Source organism: Struthio camelus, chromosome 1, assembly GCF_040807025.1.
Source record: "Struthio camelus isolate bStrCam1 chromosome 1, bStrCam1.hap1, whole genome shotgun sequence".
Classification (NCBI taxonomy): Eukaryota; Metazoa; Chordata; class Aves; order Struthioniformes; family Struthionidae; genus Struthio; species Struthio camelus.
In genome coordinates, this window is record NC_090942.1 from 63,137,020 (window position 1) to 63,154,673 (window position 17,654).

The window sequence follows — 17,654 nt, forward strand, 5'->3', positions numbered from 1 at the left end:
AAACTTCTCCCCTCTCCTACTGATTGCCTGTGTTTGCCCTGGACCGAAGTGTCAGAGTCAATGAAAGTTCCAGTGCTCAGCGGGGCTGTTCCTTATCTTTTGTCCTTCTGCGGACACATCTGGCTCCAAAGCACAGGCCAGCATCTGCCTGCACTGACCTGGGGCAGCAAGCACCAAATACGCATTGTGTTGTCCCAGGGTGTGGGTGGGAAGGAGCCCCCAGGCCGGGGCTCCTGTCCCTGAGGACAGAGTTCCTTCCTCAGGAGACGTGTTGGAACAACGTAGCTCTCCAACTGCAGGCAAAGCCTCTCTCATCCTTCCTTTTCAGTTGTCTGTGCTGTGTCGCGGTGTCCCTCTCCTGGTATGACCCTCCGGAACTTCTCAGTGAGATTTGGAGGTATGCCTTATTCTTCTGTCACTTAACATTTTACTGTAATTCCTGTTTTTCAGCACGCGTGCAAATGCTACAATATACAGCAGCATTCTCACCTGCACCCCTGCCCAAGGAAAAGGTTTGCTGTAGCAGCTGGACGGTACTGATCCGGTCCTAGAGGATAGGTCCTAGGATATTAGTACATGCAAGTATTTGTAATGGGGCAACAGAGGCAGCAAGTGCAAAAACTGGATTCAGGTGACAGTCTGAGGTTTTACTTATAGGAAAAAAGGCACAGGGCTCCCTTGTAATTTACCTGCTTGAGAAAACCTGTGCTTTGGCCAGAAAAAATCAAAGCCTGGATAGTCCACTAACTGGCAGTGAAAGGCTGGCTTAAAATAGCTCTGTGTCCTTGTCTCGAGATATTTCACAAGGGGAAATGACTTGAGCGTGTCAGTAGTGATGTGGATAATCAAAGCTGTACTTTTTAAACATATTTTCCTTACCTAAAGGTCAAAAGAGCAAGATACCTCTGGTGCTTTTACCTGAGCACAGCTCCACTGACATGAGCTGCTTAGGTCCAGCTGAGGATCAGCCACACCAGGCAGCTGGATGGCCACAGACATGGAAACTTAGAAGTGGGACTTTGGAGGAAACAGAAGGTGGTGATGGCTCCTGCGTACTGCTTTCTTGCCAGGCTCCTTACTTCTACTGCGCAGGACCAACACAGGAAAGGGTTGAAGACCCTGAGCCTGAAGAGCGTGCCTGAGAGAAAATGATGTTTTGGTGCATGAAACAGGGAGAATATCTCAAGAGAGAATATCTGAATGGAGATCCTTTGCACTTCTTTTTCCTGGATGAACTGCGAAGCTGAGGCTGAGCCTGGCTCTGTCCGTTTGTGTCTCTCTCTACTTCTCTGTCCCGAAACCCCCCTCCCTCTCCCCTTCCACAGCTCCGGAGGGTGGAGGTGCAATTCGCTATGCCAGTTTTTTATTTCCAGCACGCTTGACAAGCTGGGCGAGGAAGGCGTTAATGTTTTCTGACAGGCCCCCTCTAATTGTTGGAGCTTTTCTTCTCTGCCTTTTCTGTGAAATTCTGACTTAGGCGAGCAGCATAACAAAATGCTCTGGCATTGAAATGTGCGCTTGCACTACACTGGGCTCGGGGAAACAGCATTATTCATGAAGATTTTCAGCTGTTTTTGTCTTTTAACTAACCTTTGAGTTTGATCAGAGGCTAGCCGGGCTCCCTTTCTCAAAAGGCGGTCTTGGCAACCCGACAATGGAGCCAAACTGTTTTCCCTGTTAAAGAGATAACTATGCCGTTGAGTTGGTACATGGGGGAAATTAATCTTCTGGCGCATACAAATGATAGGTTTACCTCGGTCTGCAATCGTCTGCATGGGATTATTAATAGGACAGGGGTAAGGAGCAGGAAAAATTCAGTTTGGGGCAGGGAATTTAAAAAAAAAAAAAAAGCAAACCCCAACCCCATCATCCCCTTTGATGGCATAAAGCCTGCGATTGATTCCTCACCACTTGCCTTTTGCAGCGGGAATTAGCCCGGCATTGTGCGGGCTGACACGCTAAAAGCGAGCTCGCTTTGGAGCAAGAAGTTGCTGCGCGCTGGGCCGGGCCGGGCCGGGGCGGCCGCCGGGGGCGGGCCGGGAGTGGAGGGTGGGGGGGGAGAAAGGAGGGTGTATGGTGGGGGGTGTCTACCCGCTCCCCTTCCCGAGAGGCGGGGGCCGAGGAACAAAAATCCCCCCCCCTCTCCCTTTCCAAATCCTCCCCGCACTTCCCGGCGAGCTAATCCTTGAATGCGCTGAGTAATCGGAGCTGCATTATGGTGCGGCCAGCCGCGGTGTGTGCCCCCACCCCAACCCCGGCCTCGGGGGTCGCCTTCTCGGCTCGCTTTGGGCAGCTGCCCGCTTCCCTCGTGTGCCGGCCACCCTCCCCCCCCCTCCACCCCACTCCGCGCCGTAGCATCATCATCCCCGCCAGCCACCGCCTCCCGAGCTTTTGGCAGGGAAATGCAGCACTCGGCTCGGCTCGGCTCGGCTCGGCTCGGCTCGGCTCGGCTCGGCTCGGCTCGGCTCGGCTCGGCTCGGCCCCGGAGCGCGGCCGCGCTCCGGGGCCGAGCCGAGCCGAGCCGAGCCGGGGCGTGCGGCACCTGCGGCGGGCGCACGCCGGCCTCCAAACCCGGCGGGACCCCGCGGCGCCGGGCTGCGGCGTGAATAAATGATGAAGCGTGACACGCGCTGGGGCAGCGCTGCCCGCTGCCTGCCCGGCCCCTACAAAAACCCCTTTTGTGCCCAGGGGAGCGCGCATACAAAAGGCAGGACCTGCGCCGCGCCGGGGGGGGGGGGGGGGGAGGAGGAGGGGGAGAGAGGGCGGAAGGGGGGGGGGAGAAGGAGGGAAGGGGAAAAAAAAAAAAAAGGAAAGGGGGGGAAAAAAGGAAATGAGGAGGAAAGTGAAAGGAGGGGGGAAATAAGGAGAAAAGGAAAAAGAGAAAAATGAGAAAAGGGGAAAAAAGGAAAATAAGGAGGAAAGTGAAAGGAGGGGGGAAATAAGGAGAAAAGGAAAAAGAGAAAAATGAGAAAAGGGGAAAAAAAGGAAAATAAGGAGGAAAGTGAAAGGAGGGGGGAAATAAGGAGAAAAGGAAAAAGAGAAAAATGAGAAAAGGGGAAAAAAAGGAAAATAAGGAGGAAAGTGAAAGGAGGGGGGAAATAAGGAGAAAAGGAAAAAGAGAAAAATGAGAAAAGGGGAAAAAAAAGGAGGAAAGTTTAAAAAGGGGTGTGTGGAGGGGGAAGCCCTAGCCACCCGCAAGGCCAGTGTGTGCCCAGGGCCGGGTTGGTGTGGGGAAGAAGCTCTCCGGGGCTCTCCGGGGGCTGCCGGGCCCGTCTCTTACCTGAGCGCGGTGGGCGCAGGTGGGAGGGGGGCGCGGAGGCTCCGCGGGGTGCGGGCCGGTGCCGGTACCGGTGCCGGTCCTGAGCGCGGCTGCGGGCGCAAAACATTGGGCAGCTGCGGGGCTGGTGGGGCGGCTCGCGGGGAGCCCGCGGGACGGGGCCGTGGGCTAAAGGCAGCCTCCGCGGGGAGGCTCCGCCGGGCTCAACGCTGCTCCGCGGGCGCGGAGCCCGTGGGTGGCTAAGAGCCGCGGGACAGGGCGGTGGGCCCGGCCCGGCCCGGTTCGGCCCGGCCCGGCTGGGCCACCGCTGCCCCCCCCCCCGCCTCCTCATCGGGAGCACTCGCTGCGTTTCCCCCATCGCTGCCGAGGGGCACGATTTTGGGAAGGGGGGGGGGAAATCAAGGGAACTTCGTTTGTTAACGGGTCACTTTTCCTACATTTCGATAAATAAATACATAAGTAAATAAATTAATAAATAAGTGGCCCAGCAACCTCCATCTGCACCCCCTCTCCCCTCTCCTCTCCCCCCTCCTCCGCCCCCCCTAGCCCTGAGTAGCTCTAAAACTTATACTGCGACCAAAGAAGTCCCTGATTTATGGAGTTTACTAATGCTAACTGAATACTGTCTGTCAGGCAGCGCTGAAAGGCTCTCCGCACTAATACAAGAAAAGGCTTTGTGTTGCTAAGCGATTAGAGCAGATGTAATGAGATTTACCCCAATCCTGCTTTGCCCTTTCCCTATCTTCAGTAAAATTGTGTGTGTGTGTTTTCTTTCTTTCTTTCTTTTGGGAGGGGGCTGAGGGGAAAAGAGAGGGAGGAGGTGGTGAATTTCTGAGCCTGCCTTATACATTGTAGCGAACAACAGCGTAACTTTGCCTTTAGTTTAATGAGTCTGGATATTTACTATTCAGAAGTGAGCAAAAAAGAACACCTGTCCACACAAGGAAGAGAAATTTCGCCTTTGTAACAGAATGAAACATTATCCTAATGTTATATTCATAGCTATAAATTACTGGCTACACTTTCTTTGCATACCTTATCTATACACTTGCGAAAGTGGGTAAATAAAAGAGGAGATGCTTTAAAGGGAGGATGGATGGAGACATATAACGGTTATTATTTTCATAACTAAACATTAGTTCCACGATCGGTTAAAACAATGAGTGCTTGTGCTGAAGTAATGAGGGATTTCGTGACCCCGGCCCCCCTCCCGATTAAATCACATATTGATAATTTCAGGGAAGGGGGAAGGAGACCAGGGCAAACTTAAACGTACATTTAAAGCAATGCAGAAAGGAATATACATTGCTATGTATACGTGTAGATGCATACATATGTATATGCATAGATATACACACACATATGTACACACACGCACTTCTGCAGTGCTCCCTCAAAGTTTTCCCTCCTCTTTTTTAAAATAGTGAATCCCTTGTAACTAGACGGTACGTTTGTATCTAAGCGGGCTGGATTTTTAACTCTGTAAGACACACTGGCTCTCCCCGTTCTTTGTTGGGTTTTTGTAAGATGCATTTTGCGCTTTGCTTTCCGCTTGGCTTGGTGCACGCAAACTGAATTTGCAAGTGATGCAGGAGCCAGGCGAAAAAGAGAAGGCGAATTCTGGTCACGTCCTTGCTAACTGACAACAAGCAGGCTAGCCAAAAAGGGGGGGGGGGAAGAGTCCAATTTCTTTTTGAATCTTGGTAATTGGGTACTTTTACACGCAGATCACGCTATTTGGGTAGAATAACAAGCTTAGAAAGACCAGTGTCTCTGAGCTGCCACACATTTCTACTACGGTGCTTTATTTATTTATTTTATTTTATCTCCCTTCGCCTCTCGCTTCCCCTCTTCGCCCTACGATTTTATTTATCCAGCCGCTATCTTTGCAGAGGCAACAAAGTAGCCCTTTTTTTTTTTTTCTTTCCTTTTCGGTGGCGGTAGCTGAGCGATTCCCCATATTTTTCCGCCCCGCGCGGTCAGAGCTGCGGAGGAAGGGGTCACAGCAGCGAAACGCGGCATGGAGCGCCCTCTTTTTAGGACTTCGTCTTTGGGGGAATTCTTGAATGTGCAGTGATTTCAGGAAGGACAATGCAATCATTAATCATCCCCTCGCCTTTTGATTTGGATACACATTTGCAACATAGAAGGGCAAGAAAACAATGGTGATACCGCTAGATCTTTGCATATTTATATAGAGATAAAGATATATATGATACATCCATCAGATACAAACACTTCATATGCAACTTAGCTCTGGCATAACATCATTTAACATTTTGTCCTTACATTCATTGTTGTCAATGGCAGAAAAAAAATTGCATGCAGTAGGCAGCTGATCATTTTAATTAAAAAAAGTTTTATTACGAAACTAGTTTGTATAAAACAGGGTTATACAGGACCTTTGTAAGTTTGTAATAAAACAGTAAGAAAAGGCAGTGGCATAAGTTTTTTTTGTTGTTTGCTTGCTTATTTTGCTTTTTTTTTCCCCCAAAAGGCAGCATATCAAAACAAATGGCTACCATTTTGCGTTTGGACAATAGCTGCATAAACTTTGTTCACTTTGAACATTGTTTAATAACATTATTAATACATTAACAAAGTTTCTATAAAGTAAGACACGTTGGTGCTAAAGTACATCTGGAGGAAATCCAAGTCCTTTACAAAACCACATACAAAAATGGCAGTTGTAAGGTAATGTCGACTACACGTCTAAACAGGAAGAGGTAATAAGCATTACATATTAAAAAAGTATCAAGATATACACATTTTAAACCATTTGTACAAAACCTCTATAAATCTCTCTCTCTCTTATGTACAAAAATAGCTTAATATATCCCCAAACTGGTTAGGATAGATACGAATAGATTTTCTTATAATAAAAAAATTCACACAAAAAAAGATTGGAAGCATTCTATGATGAAAACGAGAGGAAAAGCTCGGAGCAGGGGAGCGACAGGCATGGGGCAAGGGGAGAGGGGGGGACGGGACGGGGGGACTCCGGGGCATTCTTTGAGTACAGCATAGCTTAATTTCAACATCTCCACAAACATTAGGAAACTAACTTTGTCCACAGAGTAAAGGAGGGCCAGTCTTTGAAGGGCTGAAACGGCCAGGGAAGGCAGAGGGGAGGCGGAAGGAGGGGGGGGATGTCTTCCTAGCAGGAGAGAAGAAGCAGAAGGAAGAGCTCCTCAGCAGGTGGGGGACAGGCAGTGCCCGAGCCGAGCCGAGCCGGGCCGGGCCGGGCCGGGCCGGGCCCCCCACGCCGTTTCCCGTCGGGGCGCCCGCTCCGTCGCGCAGGGTGCCGGCAGCGCTGCGGTCCGTGGCGGAGTGCAAAGGCGGCGGCGGCGGCAGCGCTGGGGGGCGGCCGGCCCCTGCCCGCCCCCGCGGCGCGCAGCGCCGTGCGCGGGAGCGCGCCCGCCCGCCGAGAGCCCGTCCCGCACCGCCCTCCGACGGCGGGGGAGCGGGAAATGCAACAGGTTGCTGTTGGGTTTTTTTTTTGTTTTGTTTTGTTTTTCTCTGCGATACACAGTTGGTGGTGGCGGTGGTTTGTTTTTGTTTTTTGTTTTGTTTTGTTTTGTTTTCCCTTTTGCAACTGCCCTGTAACAATAAAAAGAGAGAGGAGATCAGAGCCGCGCGGGGACCAGCGGAGGGAAGGAGCCGCCCGTAAGTTACCCCGGGCCGCCCCTCGGCCCGGCGCCCCCCCCGGCCTCGCCAGCCCCGCGGCGGCCCGCGGGCGCGCACCCACCTGCGGCGGGGGGCGGGGGGGGGCGCGGGCCGCCGGCGCTCAGAACCAGCTGGTGAAGTCGAGCAGCTCCTGCTCCTCGGGGCTGAGCGGGTCGTAGGAGCCCTCGTCGGAGGAGTAGGAGGAGACGGGGGAGCCCGCCATGGAGTTCATGTCGTGGGAGTAGCTGGGCGAGATGGTGGGCGAGAGCACGCCGGCCTGGAAGGCGGCGCTGACGGCGTCGTGCTCGTCCAGCAGCTGCTGCAGGGCGCGGATGTACTCGACGGCGGAGCGCAGCGTCTCCACTTTGCTCATCTTCTTGTTGGCGGCGCCGTTGGGGACGTGCTCCCGCAGCGTGGCGAAGCCCAGGTTCACCAGCTTCACGCGGTTGCGCTCCCGCTCGTTGCGCCGCGCCACGGCGGCCGGCTGCTGCTGCGGCAGGCTGTACCCGAAGCCGCTGAAGTTGAGCCGCCGCTTGCAGCGCATCAGCTCCGGCGAGGCCGAGCGCTGCCGCTTGGCGGCCCGCGGCGCCGAGGGTTTGGCCCCCGGCGAGGGCTGCCCGCCCGCCGGGCTCAGCTGCGGCGGCGGCGGCGGCGGCGGTGGCGGCGGCGGCGCCCCCGGCGGGGCGGCGGCGGCGGCGGCGGCGGCCACGGCGGCGGCGAAGAAGCAGGCGGGCTGCAGGAAGGGCGGCTGCCCGGCGCCGCTGGCCATCCCGGCGGGGCTACCGCTGGCCATGGGCGCTGGGGCGTCTGGCGAGGCGGGGACGCCCGAGCGGTGGCCGGTGTGCCCCCCTCCCTTCCCCACCCCACCGAGGGAAGGCTAGGGAAAAAATGTCCCGGCGTTTAAAAAGCGGAATTGGGGAGAGAGAGTTAAAAACAACAACGACAAAAAAAAAAAAAAGGATAGCAAAAAAAAAAAAAAAAAGGAGAGGAAAAAAAAAAAGGAGGGCAGGGGGGAAGAAGGAAGGGGAGAAGGGGCCGCGGCAACAAAAGGGAGCGGGCGGTGGATGCGCGGCGGCGGCGGGCGGCGGAGCGCGCAGGCGGCTCTGCCCGCCCCCTCCTCTCTCCGTGCGCGCGGCGGGCTGCGGGGAGGCTCGTGGCGCTCGCGTGTGCGCAGCCTGCTTTGCAAAGCCCCTTTTGCAAAAAAGTGGCTGGGGATTGTGTCTCTTATAAGGGGCGGACGGGGCTCGCCCCCCCCCCGCCTTCCTCCTTCACACACTCACACACACACACAGAGACATGCACACACACACACACACACACACGCGCGCGCGCGCGCGCCCCCCCCGCCCCCCTCCCTCTCCCCCTCACACACACACGCACACTCTGCACCTTGCGCCGTCCACGCTCCCTGCCTTTGCAGCGAGTGACCGCGGGCCGGGCAGTGCCGCCGCCTTTTCAACGCGGGGGGGAAAACACAACACAACACAACACAACACAACACAACACAACACAACACAACACACATGCCTGGGAGCCCCCGGCACACACGCGCTGGCCCCGGCCCGGCTCCGCCTCTCCTCCCGCCCCCCTCCCTTCTTCCCCCCGGACACCCCCCCCCCTTTCCCCTTCCCCTTCCCTACTCCCGCCGCCCCCACCCCTCGCGGGTTTGTTGTTGCAAGTGCGTGCGCCCGGCGCGTGCCGCGCTCCCGGCCCTGAGCAAACACCCGCGCCGGGGCGCCGCGCGGGGGCGGGGGCGGGGGCGCGCCCAGCCCGGCCCGGCCCGACGGGGCGGAGCGCCACGGCCGCGCGTGGGCCGCCCGCCGCCACGGCCCCGCCGAGGCCGGGTGGGGTGGGGGGGCCGGGGGGGGGGTTGTGAGGAGAAGCCCTGCCCGCCGGCGGAGGCCGGTGCCGTAGGAGGCGGCTGGTTCCCGTTTGCGGAGAGGCGCTGCTCGGCGCAGCCCCGCTTTCCCCGCGGGCTGTGGCTCCGCCGGTGCGGTGCGGTGGGCGGTGGTGCGCCGCTGAGGGAGACGCGGGTTTGGGGCGAGGGAGAGGGCTATCTCCCGGAGGAGCCGGAGGCAGCCGGGGATGCGGGAGATGCCGGGCGGCTGCAGCCCGCAGCGGGGAGGCCTCAGCTGCACCGCTGGGCTGAAACTGCTGGCCTGGATGCGGCCCGCGGCGTGGGTCGGGGGCCCGTTTAAAAAGCGGAATTGGGGAGAGAGAGTTAAAAACAACAACGGGCCAGGGAAAGCGGAGCCCTCACCGGTCCCGGCAGGACGCGGCGTGTGTGCGCGCACGGCCGCCCACAGCCGCCGAAGGGAAACTTTTCCACGTGCGGCACTGCGAAAAGATGGTTTGCGCTGGCCTTCGGGCACCACCAGGGATAGCTCATTACCTTACCAGGCGTGGCGGGGCGTAATTCGTCAACGTGGCAAGAGCCCTCCGCTCGGGGGTCGTTTCTGCCCCAGCGGCCACCCCGAAGCGGCGGCGCGGCGGGGAGTTGCCTGTGCTCGGCGCTGCACCCGCGCACGGGGAGCCGGGCGGAGGGCAGGTGCCGGGGCGGCTCTCGGCTGCCTGCCGCCCTGCAGCCCGGCCGTGCGGAGGGGAGGGGAGGGCCCCGGGAGCAGCGCCCCTCGCTCCCCCGGGAGGGGGACCGGGGGGAGGAGAGAGCCGGCGCCGGCTCCGTGTCCGAGCCGTCGGCGCGGCGAGATCCGCGGCCGGGCTGATGTCTCTATTAGCTGCTGCAGGAGGAAGCTCCGGGCTGTGCGGGGCCGGGGCTCCTTTCGCGGCCGGAGCCCCCTCCAGGGCCGCCCCGTCCGCCCACCGGTGCCGGGGCGGCTCCGAGCCTCGCTGCCTCAGCGGCGCCCCGCGGGTGCGGGCAAGGCAGCGGCATCGGCTGGCAGCGGGGGCCGGGCCGAGCCTGGCCTGCTCCGGGGAGGTTTCACCACCGCCGGCACAGGTCTGACTCGTGGTTCGGGTCCCGGCCGCGGTGCCGGGAGGCCGAGGCTAGCGCCACGCGAGGTCACACCAGCGTGGGCTGCTCCTCGTCCCCGGAGGGCAGAAGTCCCAGTTCAGGTTTCTGTGGAAGTGAGTGCAAAAATCAGCTCTGGTCTTCTCCTGGCCTCAACTGCAACAGCCTGGAGCAGTAGACATCTCCTCATCTACCAGCACAGTGGACCCCGACTCTGACTGGGCCTGTGGCTTTAAAACAGTGATGAAGAGCAATATTGTATGGCAGAAACTTAATATGCATCCATTAGCTATTCTTTTAGCAATTTTTAACGTGGTACCTTTTAGTACCACGCACGATGAAAGAAGGGAAATAGGTCTGTCTGGTCTAGCCTCTGTCGTACTATCCATTTCAGGGCCCTCTTCATCGATCACTGAGTTACCCTCTAGTTTTAAGCTTACTGTCTCAGTGTATATGAAATATATTAAACAATTTTAGCCTACTTTATGCAGGACAACCAGACCTCAATATGATACATTTGTTATTATTCTCTGTGTAGAGAGAATTACTCTCTTCAGCTGTAAGTCTTCTGGTTAATTCATTCAAGAACATCCCACGTCTGACATCAGAATTCTCTATGCTGTTGCATCATCAGCTCCATGTGGTGACATCACAGGAGTAAGAAAACAGCAATGAAACAGCATTGCGTGTCGCATCTCAGTGCTTCGGGAAGTGGCGACAGAGATCAGGAAATGAAATACCAAATTAACTGCAGCTCTGTAGCTTATATATTTAGGTAAACAGAGTCATTCTTCTGGAGTAGACCACTCTCAAAACTGTCAAGGAAGCACAGTAGTGAAACTGCTTCCCCTTTTCCCAAATGGCAGAAGGAGACCAGGATTTCTGCGTGCCTCCCTCCTGAATCTCAGAGGGCTTTGAACGACAGCTCTTAAAAAAGATGCGGGTCTCAGAGGTCATCAAGCATAACTCGCAGGTAGTTTTGCCTCCGTAGCTCTGTCCTTTCTGGGCTCCCTCTGGCTACCCCTTTCCTCCCCTCTGCTGAGCACTTCCCTCGCCATCCGCTGCCGCAGGGGCACAACCTCATCGCTAACGTTGGCTAAGGTATTGCCCATCTCCCCAGCTTCCCGGGTGGCTCACTTCGCAGAACAAGGGGTCCGTGGCTGCCAGATCTATAGATAACAAATATTGTTCCAAGGCCCCCTCCCTCCATCCACACATACACACAATCCTGCACCTGCACTTTGAAATTCTTAATTCTAACATCATGATAAATAGCCCTTTGACCTTTTCACTGCCCCCCCTTTTTTTTTTAAATCTTGAACTGTCATTATTTTATAGTGGCTTTTTTGTGTACCTAAATTGTAGCCACACTCATGAGGTCTTTTGAAGTCCTTGCTTTTTTTTTTTTTAAAAAAAAAAACCCTTTGGTATGCTTTTTTTTACCCCTTTTCTTTTTTAAAGGCTATTTATGTTATGATTAAACGCATCTTGGAAAAGCAGAACGAAAGTCGTTAATCTATATAGATCTTCAAAGAATCGATACATTCGGGACTTCTGTAGGATTTGTTACACTCCATTTTGTTACAGTAGGCAGCTCGTCTGGATTTGGGCACATGTGTTTCTCTCCCTCCCCTCGCCCCCCCTTCTTCCAGATTCCCCCCCAAGAGTGAAAATAAAGTAAAAGGTCTTTCATGGTAAACAAAACCAGCTTATTCTCCACATAGAACACATGAATAGCTGGAAAAAAAACTTACAATAAATGGTGCATTTTTTTCTCTGCTGGGTATAGCATTCAAGATCAGTCCAGTATTCAAGAAGCAGTCCATTTTTTGCTCAGCAAGAGAGTTTAGAAAAGAAGCGTGGGGTCTATTCAAGGATCTTTTCCCCCTTCACAATTGCTGGGCTTTATGAAACCTATCTTCCATGCCTTGTCAGAGTATTTCTGGGGACCAATTAGTGCTTTGTTGCAAGGCTTCTTTGCTGAATCTTTGAGCAGCAAGAAAAAGCTCTCTTGAGTCTCCCCTTATTTTGACTATTTCAGTCATTACTCAGTGTAATAATTAATATGACAACTGGACGCTGAAGTTTGTATAGAAACACCTCGGCTGCAGGAGAGAGCGTGCAGTGGGTGGTAACAAGCTACAGATCAGACCGAGAAGCCACACACACAAGAAAAAAAAAAAGGAGAGAGAGAGAGAGAGAGAGAGGGAGGGAGGGAGGGAGAGCGAATAATGAATGAAAAGAAAGAAAGAAAGAATAAAGATAAATAAATAGTTGGCACAACCCGAAGAAACATAATGTAGACTTGGAAGGGAAAAAAAAAGGCAATTAAGAGAAGGGGAGGGGGGACTCCAGAGAGGTAAACTTATTTTGAAACATTTTCTATATGCATAAAATTTCCAAAACTTTATTACTCTCAGAACGCAGAAAAGCGATTTTTTCCCCTGGCGACTATTCCTTAGGGTGTTTTTTTTTGTTCCTTTTTTGTTTTTTGTTTTTAGGAGCATCTGCCTGCACTTCTGCATACTTGATGAACTTCGACGTGTCTTCCTCAGTGTCCCTTTAGAGAAGTAAAGCCTTCAAGTATTAAACCGTGAAGAGAGGTAATTATTGCTCATCTTGCCCACGGTGGCCAGCGGCTGGCACTTGCGATAGCAAGTTTTAAGAGTCTCTTCGTGTTGTATCGACTAGAGGAGGAATAAAGTTTGCGCCCCAAACGAAGAATTAAAAACGACGTTTGACCGAGGACACCGCTGAATTCTTCTTGAGATGCGCCTTGGGATGAACTCTCGTCACTTTGGAGACATTTCTTGGGCTGCCAATTAGGGCATAATAAATAATTAGAGGTTTTAAGCATATTAGATACAGCTCATGCTAATGAGCTGCACCAGGTCTTGCGCTAACCTGAAGTGACAGTTTGCATATAAGGGCTGCAAAAGGGAAAGAAGCCGCCGCCAAGGTCGCCCTCCCCTCCACCCCCGGCCCGCGGCGCCCTCTCCCCGGCTGCGGCTTGCGCGCGTGTCCGCGGGTTTCCGCGCCGCGCCGCAGCGAGGGCCGGGTGCTCGGCGGCCCCCGCGGCCCTGCGCGCCGCCGCCGGGCGTCCCCACGCTGCGGCCACGCGTGCCGCGTCCATCACGGGATCCCCACGCCGGGGCTGGGGGGGAAATCACTGGGCTGCCCCTTCCTCCCCATTTTTTGGGGAGCGGAGTTTGGGGGGGGTGGGGAGAGGGTGTTTCCCCCCCGAGGCGGCAGCCCCCCGGCTGGCAGGGGGGTGTGTGTGTGCGGGGGAGATTTGGGCGATGCTTGCCGGTGCCCGGGGCGCGGCCCCGAGGGGGCGGCCGGCCCCCGGCGCGGCTCCGTGGCCGCTGCCGCGGGGACACAGTGCCACCTCCCGGCCAGCCCCCGGCCTGGCCCCCGGCCCCGGCGGATTTGGCGAAGGAGCCGCGTGAAGCCGCTCCGGGGAGGGCAATGGGGGAGCCCCGAAAAGCGTTTGTCGTGGGGGCTGCAGCAGGAGCGGGGGAGAAGCAGCCCGGCTCCGCAAGGGGAGGGCAAAGCGCATATACGGGAATTTTTTGCCATCGGGTTGTGTCCTGGGAAGTGAGGAAACGCAGCCTGGTTGGTGCTAAGCAGAGAGCTACAGCACCCTGACACCTCTGGTAAATATGTACCCAAGAGTTACACTGCTAGGAGATCTCCCCTTCCTCCCCTCCCCCCCCAAATATTTTCTGAATCTTGGTTTGGGAATTTTTCAGGAGCTTCTGGTTTTACTAGAGAAGCCTCTCCCCACCTCTCACTGCTCTCTCAAACTGCTTGGGACGTCCTGAACCAGCAGGGAAGACGGCGAGCGCCAGGCAGAGGACAGCCCCAGTTTCTTTGCGTGGGCATGGGTAGTCCCGTCCAACCCAGAAAACACGGCAGCTCCAAGGAAAGCTGCCTCTCCCTAAACACCAGTAGAGGGAGAAGAGGGAAAGAGCAGTCTGAAAAGCAGCTAAAGTCCGTGGTCCTTTAAACTTACATCCATCGTGCTGGCCGGGGGAACCAGCCAACTTGCAGTGTGTGGAGCCCTCTTCTCCATGGCAGAGCAGTACAGCCAGGGCTGTGTGTGTGTGCGCGCCAGGCAGGTGTGTGTTATCGAGGGAGATGAGGTCTTTTTAGATGGAGACAACCTCTGACACCAGCAAATATCCCCAGGTGGTTGGAAGGAGTGGGGTTGCATGGTGCAGCTATCTGAGGGGGAGCTGTGAGCAGGGGCAATGGACCCCAATGCTCAGGAGTTCACCCAGTGACCAGGCACCAGACACGTGGGGCAGTTTGAAACCCAAAAGGGAAACTCCGGTTAGGTTAGCGATGTTGCTGCAGCGGGGAGGACCCACGCTTCGAATACTTTAAAGAGGACAACAAGCGCAGGCAACTTGGACTTGGAAATGGTCTCAAAGTAACCCTACTGATGCAAATGTGTGTTCATACCGGTAAAGGCACTGGAGTGATTTCGGAGCAAAGCTTGCCTACATGCACGTGTACCCCTTTCCCCCCACCCCCAGAATAAGAGGATTTGGGAATCCATCCTGGCAAGGAGCTTTGCTTCCCTCAGCCAATGCCTTTTGCTACCAGGCAACCTCTGAAGGTCCAGGCTGAATAAGCAGAGAACTCTTTTCTGAAGGCTGGTGGCAACACGCTGGTGATATTACTATGAGGAGGTAGCAGTAAGAGTAAGAGATAAGCTTGGAATATAAATAGAAAAAGCAGGGGGTGGGAGGAGTCAAAAATAGAGAATTATAAGGATTTGGTGTGAGCAGTATTTTGTGAACCCAGCATTTTACTTCGCCATTAGTGTCAGGGTAGAGTGAATGAACGGTATAGTGCAGAAGAAAAGGGGAGGAGGGATGGAAGAAAGGAAAAAGACTAAATGCGTGTAAGAGCTACAGAGAAGGAAAAAAGACTGATCAAAGATTATGAACAGAGAAGGAAGTAAGAGTGAAAAAGCAAGGCACAAACAAATGACAAAACCCCCCTAATTTATGACTTCGGATGCTACTTTATTCTAGTTAGCCTTGGGCATGCATTTAAGCTTTTTAAAATCTAGCTGAAAAAAGGACCAGGTAGAGAGGTACAGCGTGCAGGGAAAGCAAACAGCAAGCAAGAACAATTGTTAGGAACAGTCTTGTTCTGCACAGGGACTGTGATAATCAATGTAACCACCATCCTCATTTCACTACTTTTACTGCAAGGCGTCCCTCAATGCCTCTGCCACGGACATGCCTGCGTTAAGTGCTGTACAAACACAGGGCACAAAATGTTGCCTCTCCTTATGAGCTAATTAACTCAGCAGCTCAAAAATAGTATTTTTTTATACTGCTTGCAACAAATGAGGTTAAACTCCCTTTCCTCTGCTGTTGCAGCCCTCTTTACTCCAACACGCTGCCATGGTGTCAGGAGGGGTGCAGTGTCATGGGTATATCACATTGACTGGCCTGCTAGCTCGTACCACAGGCTGGCTGGCTGAGATGGTGATTTTCTACCTCTGGTTATAGTCACAGGACGGATGGACAAGCAGGTGCTCTGAAGAAGATATATGTTCACACCCAAAGGATTGATTCATTTTAGAGGCATATTATACACGAGATGGTTTCAGTGGGCCGGATTCTGACTGCATTGTCATGGGGTTCAACATGGATTTGGATTGAAATCCCTGAAAGTGGCTCAGTTCAGTTCACCTATTGTGAGCCTGAGGGGGTTTAGTAGCTACCAGATTTTGTAAGTACAGATAATTCACAGTAACTTGGTAGAATTCACCAAACTGAATTAGCTCCAGTGCGTTCAGTAGAGCTTCCCTCAAGGCTGGAAGAACTGCAAAGAGACAATGCCTGTATCTCACAGGAGTTATCTTCATCACAAAATACAGTAAGATTACCTGCTTTGGCATAGCTTGTCTTAGTGCGGACTTCATCCTTTCTAGAAACAGGATAGACCTTGACCTTTTTTTAAAATTTTATTTCATTTTCAATCTGCCATTTGATATTGGACTGTGGCTTTCCATTATTCGCTCATCACCTTTGGTGACTCCCCACCAAACCTGGCTTGTTTTATACCAACCCCTTACAAGCACTTTTTCAATTCATTCACAACCCCCACTTCATATTCCCTTTGTTGTATTTTCTGCACTATGTACAAGCTCATGAACACTATCTGCAGTCCTTCTGCATCCTCCTGCCCTGTCCTCCCACTCTGATCCTTTCTTCCCTGCTCCTTTTCTTCCTTTATCTCCTTCCTTCCTGTGTCTTTCTTGATGTTTGAGTGTGAGAGTCCTGCAGCTACCTCCTGGCTCATGCTTCCTTTTAAACTGGGCCTCTATCTCCAGCGTTTGGAGCTATGTCTCCTGCTCTCTAACCTCTTGGATGCAGCCCAAAACGCCCTGCTAAATGATAAGCTGCCGCCCTGTGCCACAGCCTTCCCCTGTCATGGAGCCCGCTGTGGCCACGAGGCTGGCATCCGGACAGCCCATCCTGGACAACATCTCATCTCTGATAACGTGGATTATGGGAAACCCACCTGATGCAAAACCCTTGCACCGCCCAGGGCATGGACAGGAGGAAAGGCTTACTAAAAAGAGACGGAGCATGGACAAGCAGCAATGTAAACAGCGGATAAGGCTGCTTGGAAGGGGCAGGGCTGCTAATTCAAAGCATGCCGCTCGTCCACACTGATCACAGGGGGAAACAACATGCTGGATGGGCTCGGCGGGGACGGCTGGCATGGCCCGGCTGGCGTGGGTGACAGCGGCGTTTGGGGGGCGGGTGGGGGGCGGGCAGGGAGAACGCCCCCTTGGCACCACTGCGGGGGGCGGGAGCCGCAGAGCAGGGGAAGAGGATGGCTTTGCCTCCCGTGCTCTGCTTTAAATACCTTTGCACCGAGCTCCGGCCACCTCGATTAAAGTCAGAAGGTTTCGCCTGCAGCGGGAGAGGAGGCCGCAGCACCTGGGCATTGCTCCCTTTGCACCATGGACGTGCAGCACTGCAAAATGAACGGTGACCCTCTGCAGGTAAGCTGCGGGGCCTGTGCACCCGCTCCTTGCCGGTGGGCAGGCGGCGGCAGCTGCTCACCTCCTGCCCCCCCTTCCCCCAGTGCTTGCAGGTCTTGCCCCACACAGGCAGCTCCTGGTTTCTACTGTTCTCTCTTTTGGCAGCAGGCATCCTTCTCTGTTGTTAATTGTGCTTGCAGATGTGCAGCACGAACAGAGTGAACATCGCCATAGTGGAAGTGAAGGCGAGGCAACAGAGCAGAATCAAGAGACCTCTACAAATGTATTTGTACATATACGGCAACTAGAGGAAGCAGCAGCAAAGACCAGCAGCTAACTAGAGGTCTCAAAACTTGCATGACAGAAGAGGACTGTCTTCTTCTGTTAAAGGAAAGCAGCTATGTTATATGCTCTTCTGGTGCAGCTATTTGTTTAATTCTGGGACTTTGACATCTCCCCCCCCTTTTTTTAAGGTTTACTGACTTACTTTGAACCCTTTGCTTTGGAATATAGAGGACAGTCTAACGAAGCCCATGCCTTTAAACTATAGGCACTACAGTTACTGCAGGAGCAAGTGACAGATACATAGCTTGAGGCCAGCATAGTTAATTATTGGGCCAAATTCTGCATGTATTTGTCCTATGCAATGCCGCTGAAGGCAGATACAAACTGCAGAAGATGTGGAAAAAGGACTTCTGTTTCTACCAGCTGTTTTAACAGCAGAG

At 54.1% G+C, this 17,654-nt stretch overlaps 2 protein-coding genes and 1 long non-coding RNA gene across 3 annotated transcripts in view; 2 read left to right on the forward strand and 1 right to left on the reverse strand.

Annotated features, from left to right (window-relative positions):
- The window catches only part of LOC138067415 (uncharacterized), a 32,523-nt gene extending 31,561 nt beyond the window's left edge, over positions 1-962 (forward strand). The window contains exons 2-3 of the long non-coding RNA XR_011141280.1: positions 329-397; positions 886-962. This is a non-coding gene — a long non-coding RNA (uncharacterized lncRNA). The remainder of the gene's footprint in view (positions 1-328; positions 398-885) is intronic.
- A 4,490-nt stretch (positions 963-5,452) lies between these two features.
- On the reverse strand, positions 5,453-8,301 carry ASCL1 (achaete-scute family bHLH transcription factor 1). The gene is made up of 2 exons (XM_068944547.1): positions 7,026-8,301; positions 5,453-6,877 (listed from the first exon to the last, which is right to left on the reverse strand). The coding sequence occupies exon 1, from the start codon at positions 7,734-7,736 to the stop codon at positions 7,065-7,067; it is 672 nt and encodes a 223-aa protein (XP_068800648.1). The 5' UTR covers positions 7,737-8,301; the 3' UTR covers positions 5,453-6,877; positions 7,026-7,064.
- Positions 8,302-16,792: 8,491 nt separating this feature from the next.
- Positions 16,793-17,654, forward strand: part of PAH (phenylalanine hydroxylase) — a 43,544-nt gene continuing 42,682 nt past the window's right edge. Inside the window, exon 1 of the mRNA XM_009679985.2 lies at positions 16,793-16,950. Within this exon, the coding sequence (XP_009678280.1) occupies positions 16,909-16,950 (42 nt within the window). The 5' untranslated portion in view covers positions 16,793-16,908. The remainder of the gene's footprint in view (positions 16,951-17,654) is intronic.

What these genes read in the sequence shown, in the direction of transcription:
- ASCL1 (XM_068944547.1), bottom strand. Translation starts at nt 7,736, where the DNA reads ATGGCCAGCGGTAGCCCCGCCGGGATGGCCAGCGGCGCCGGGCAGCCG.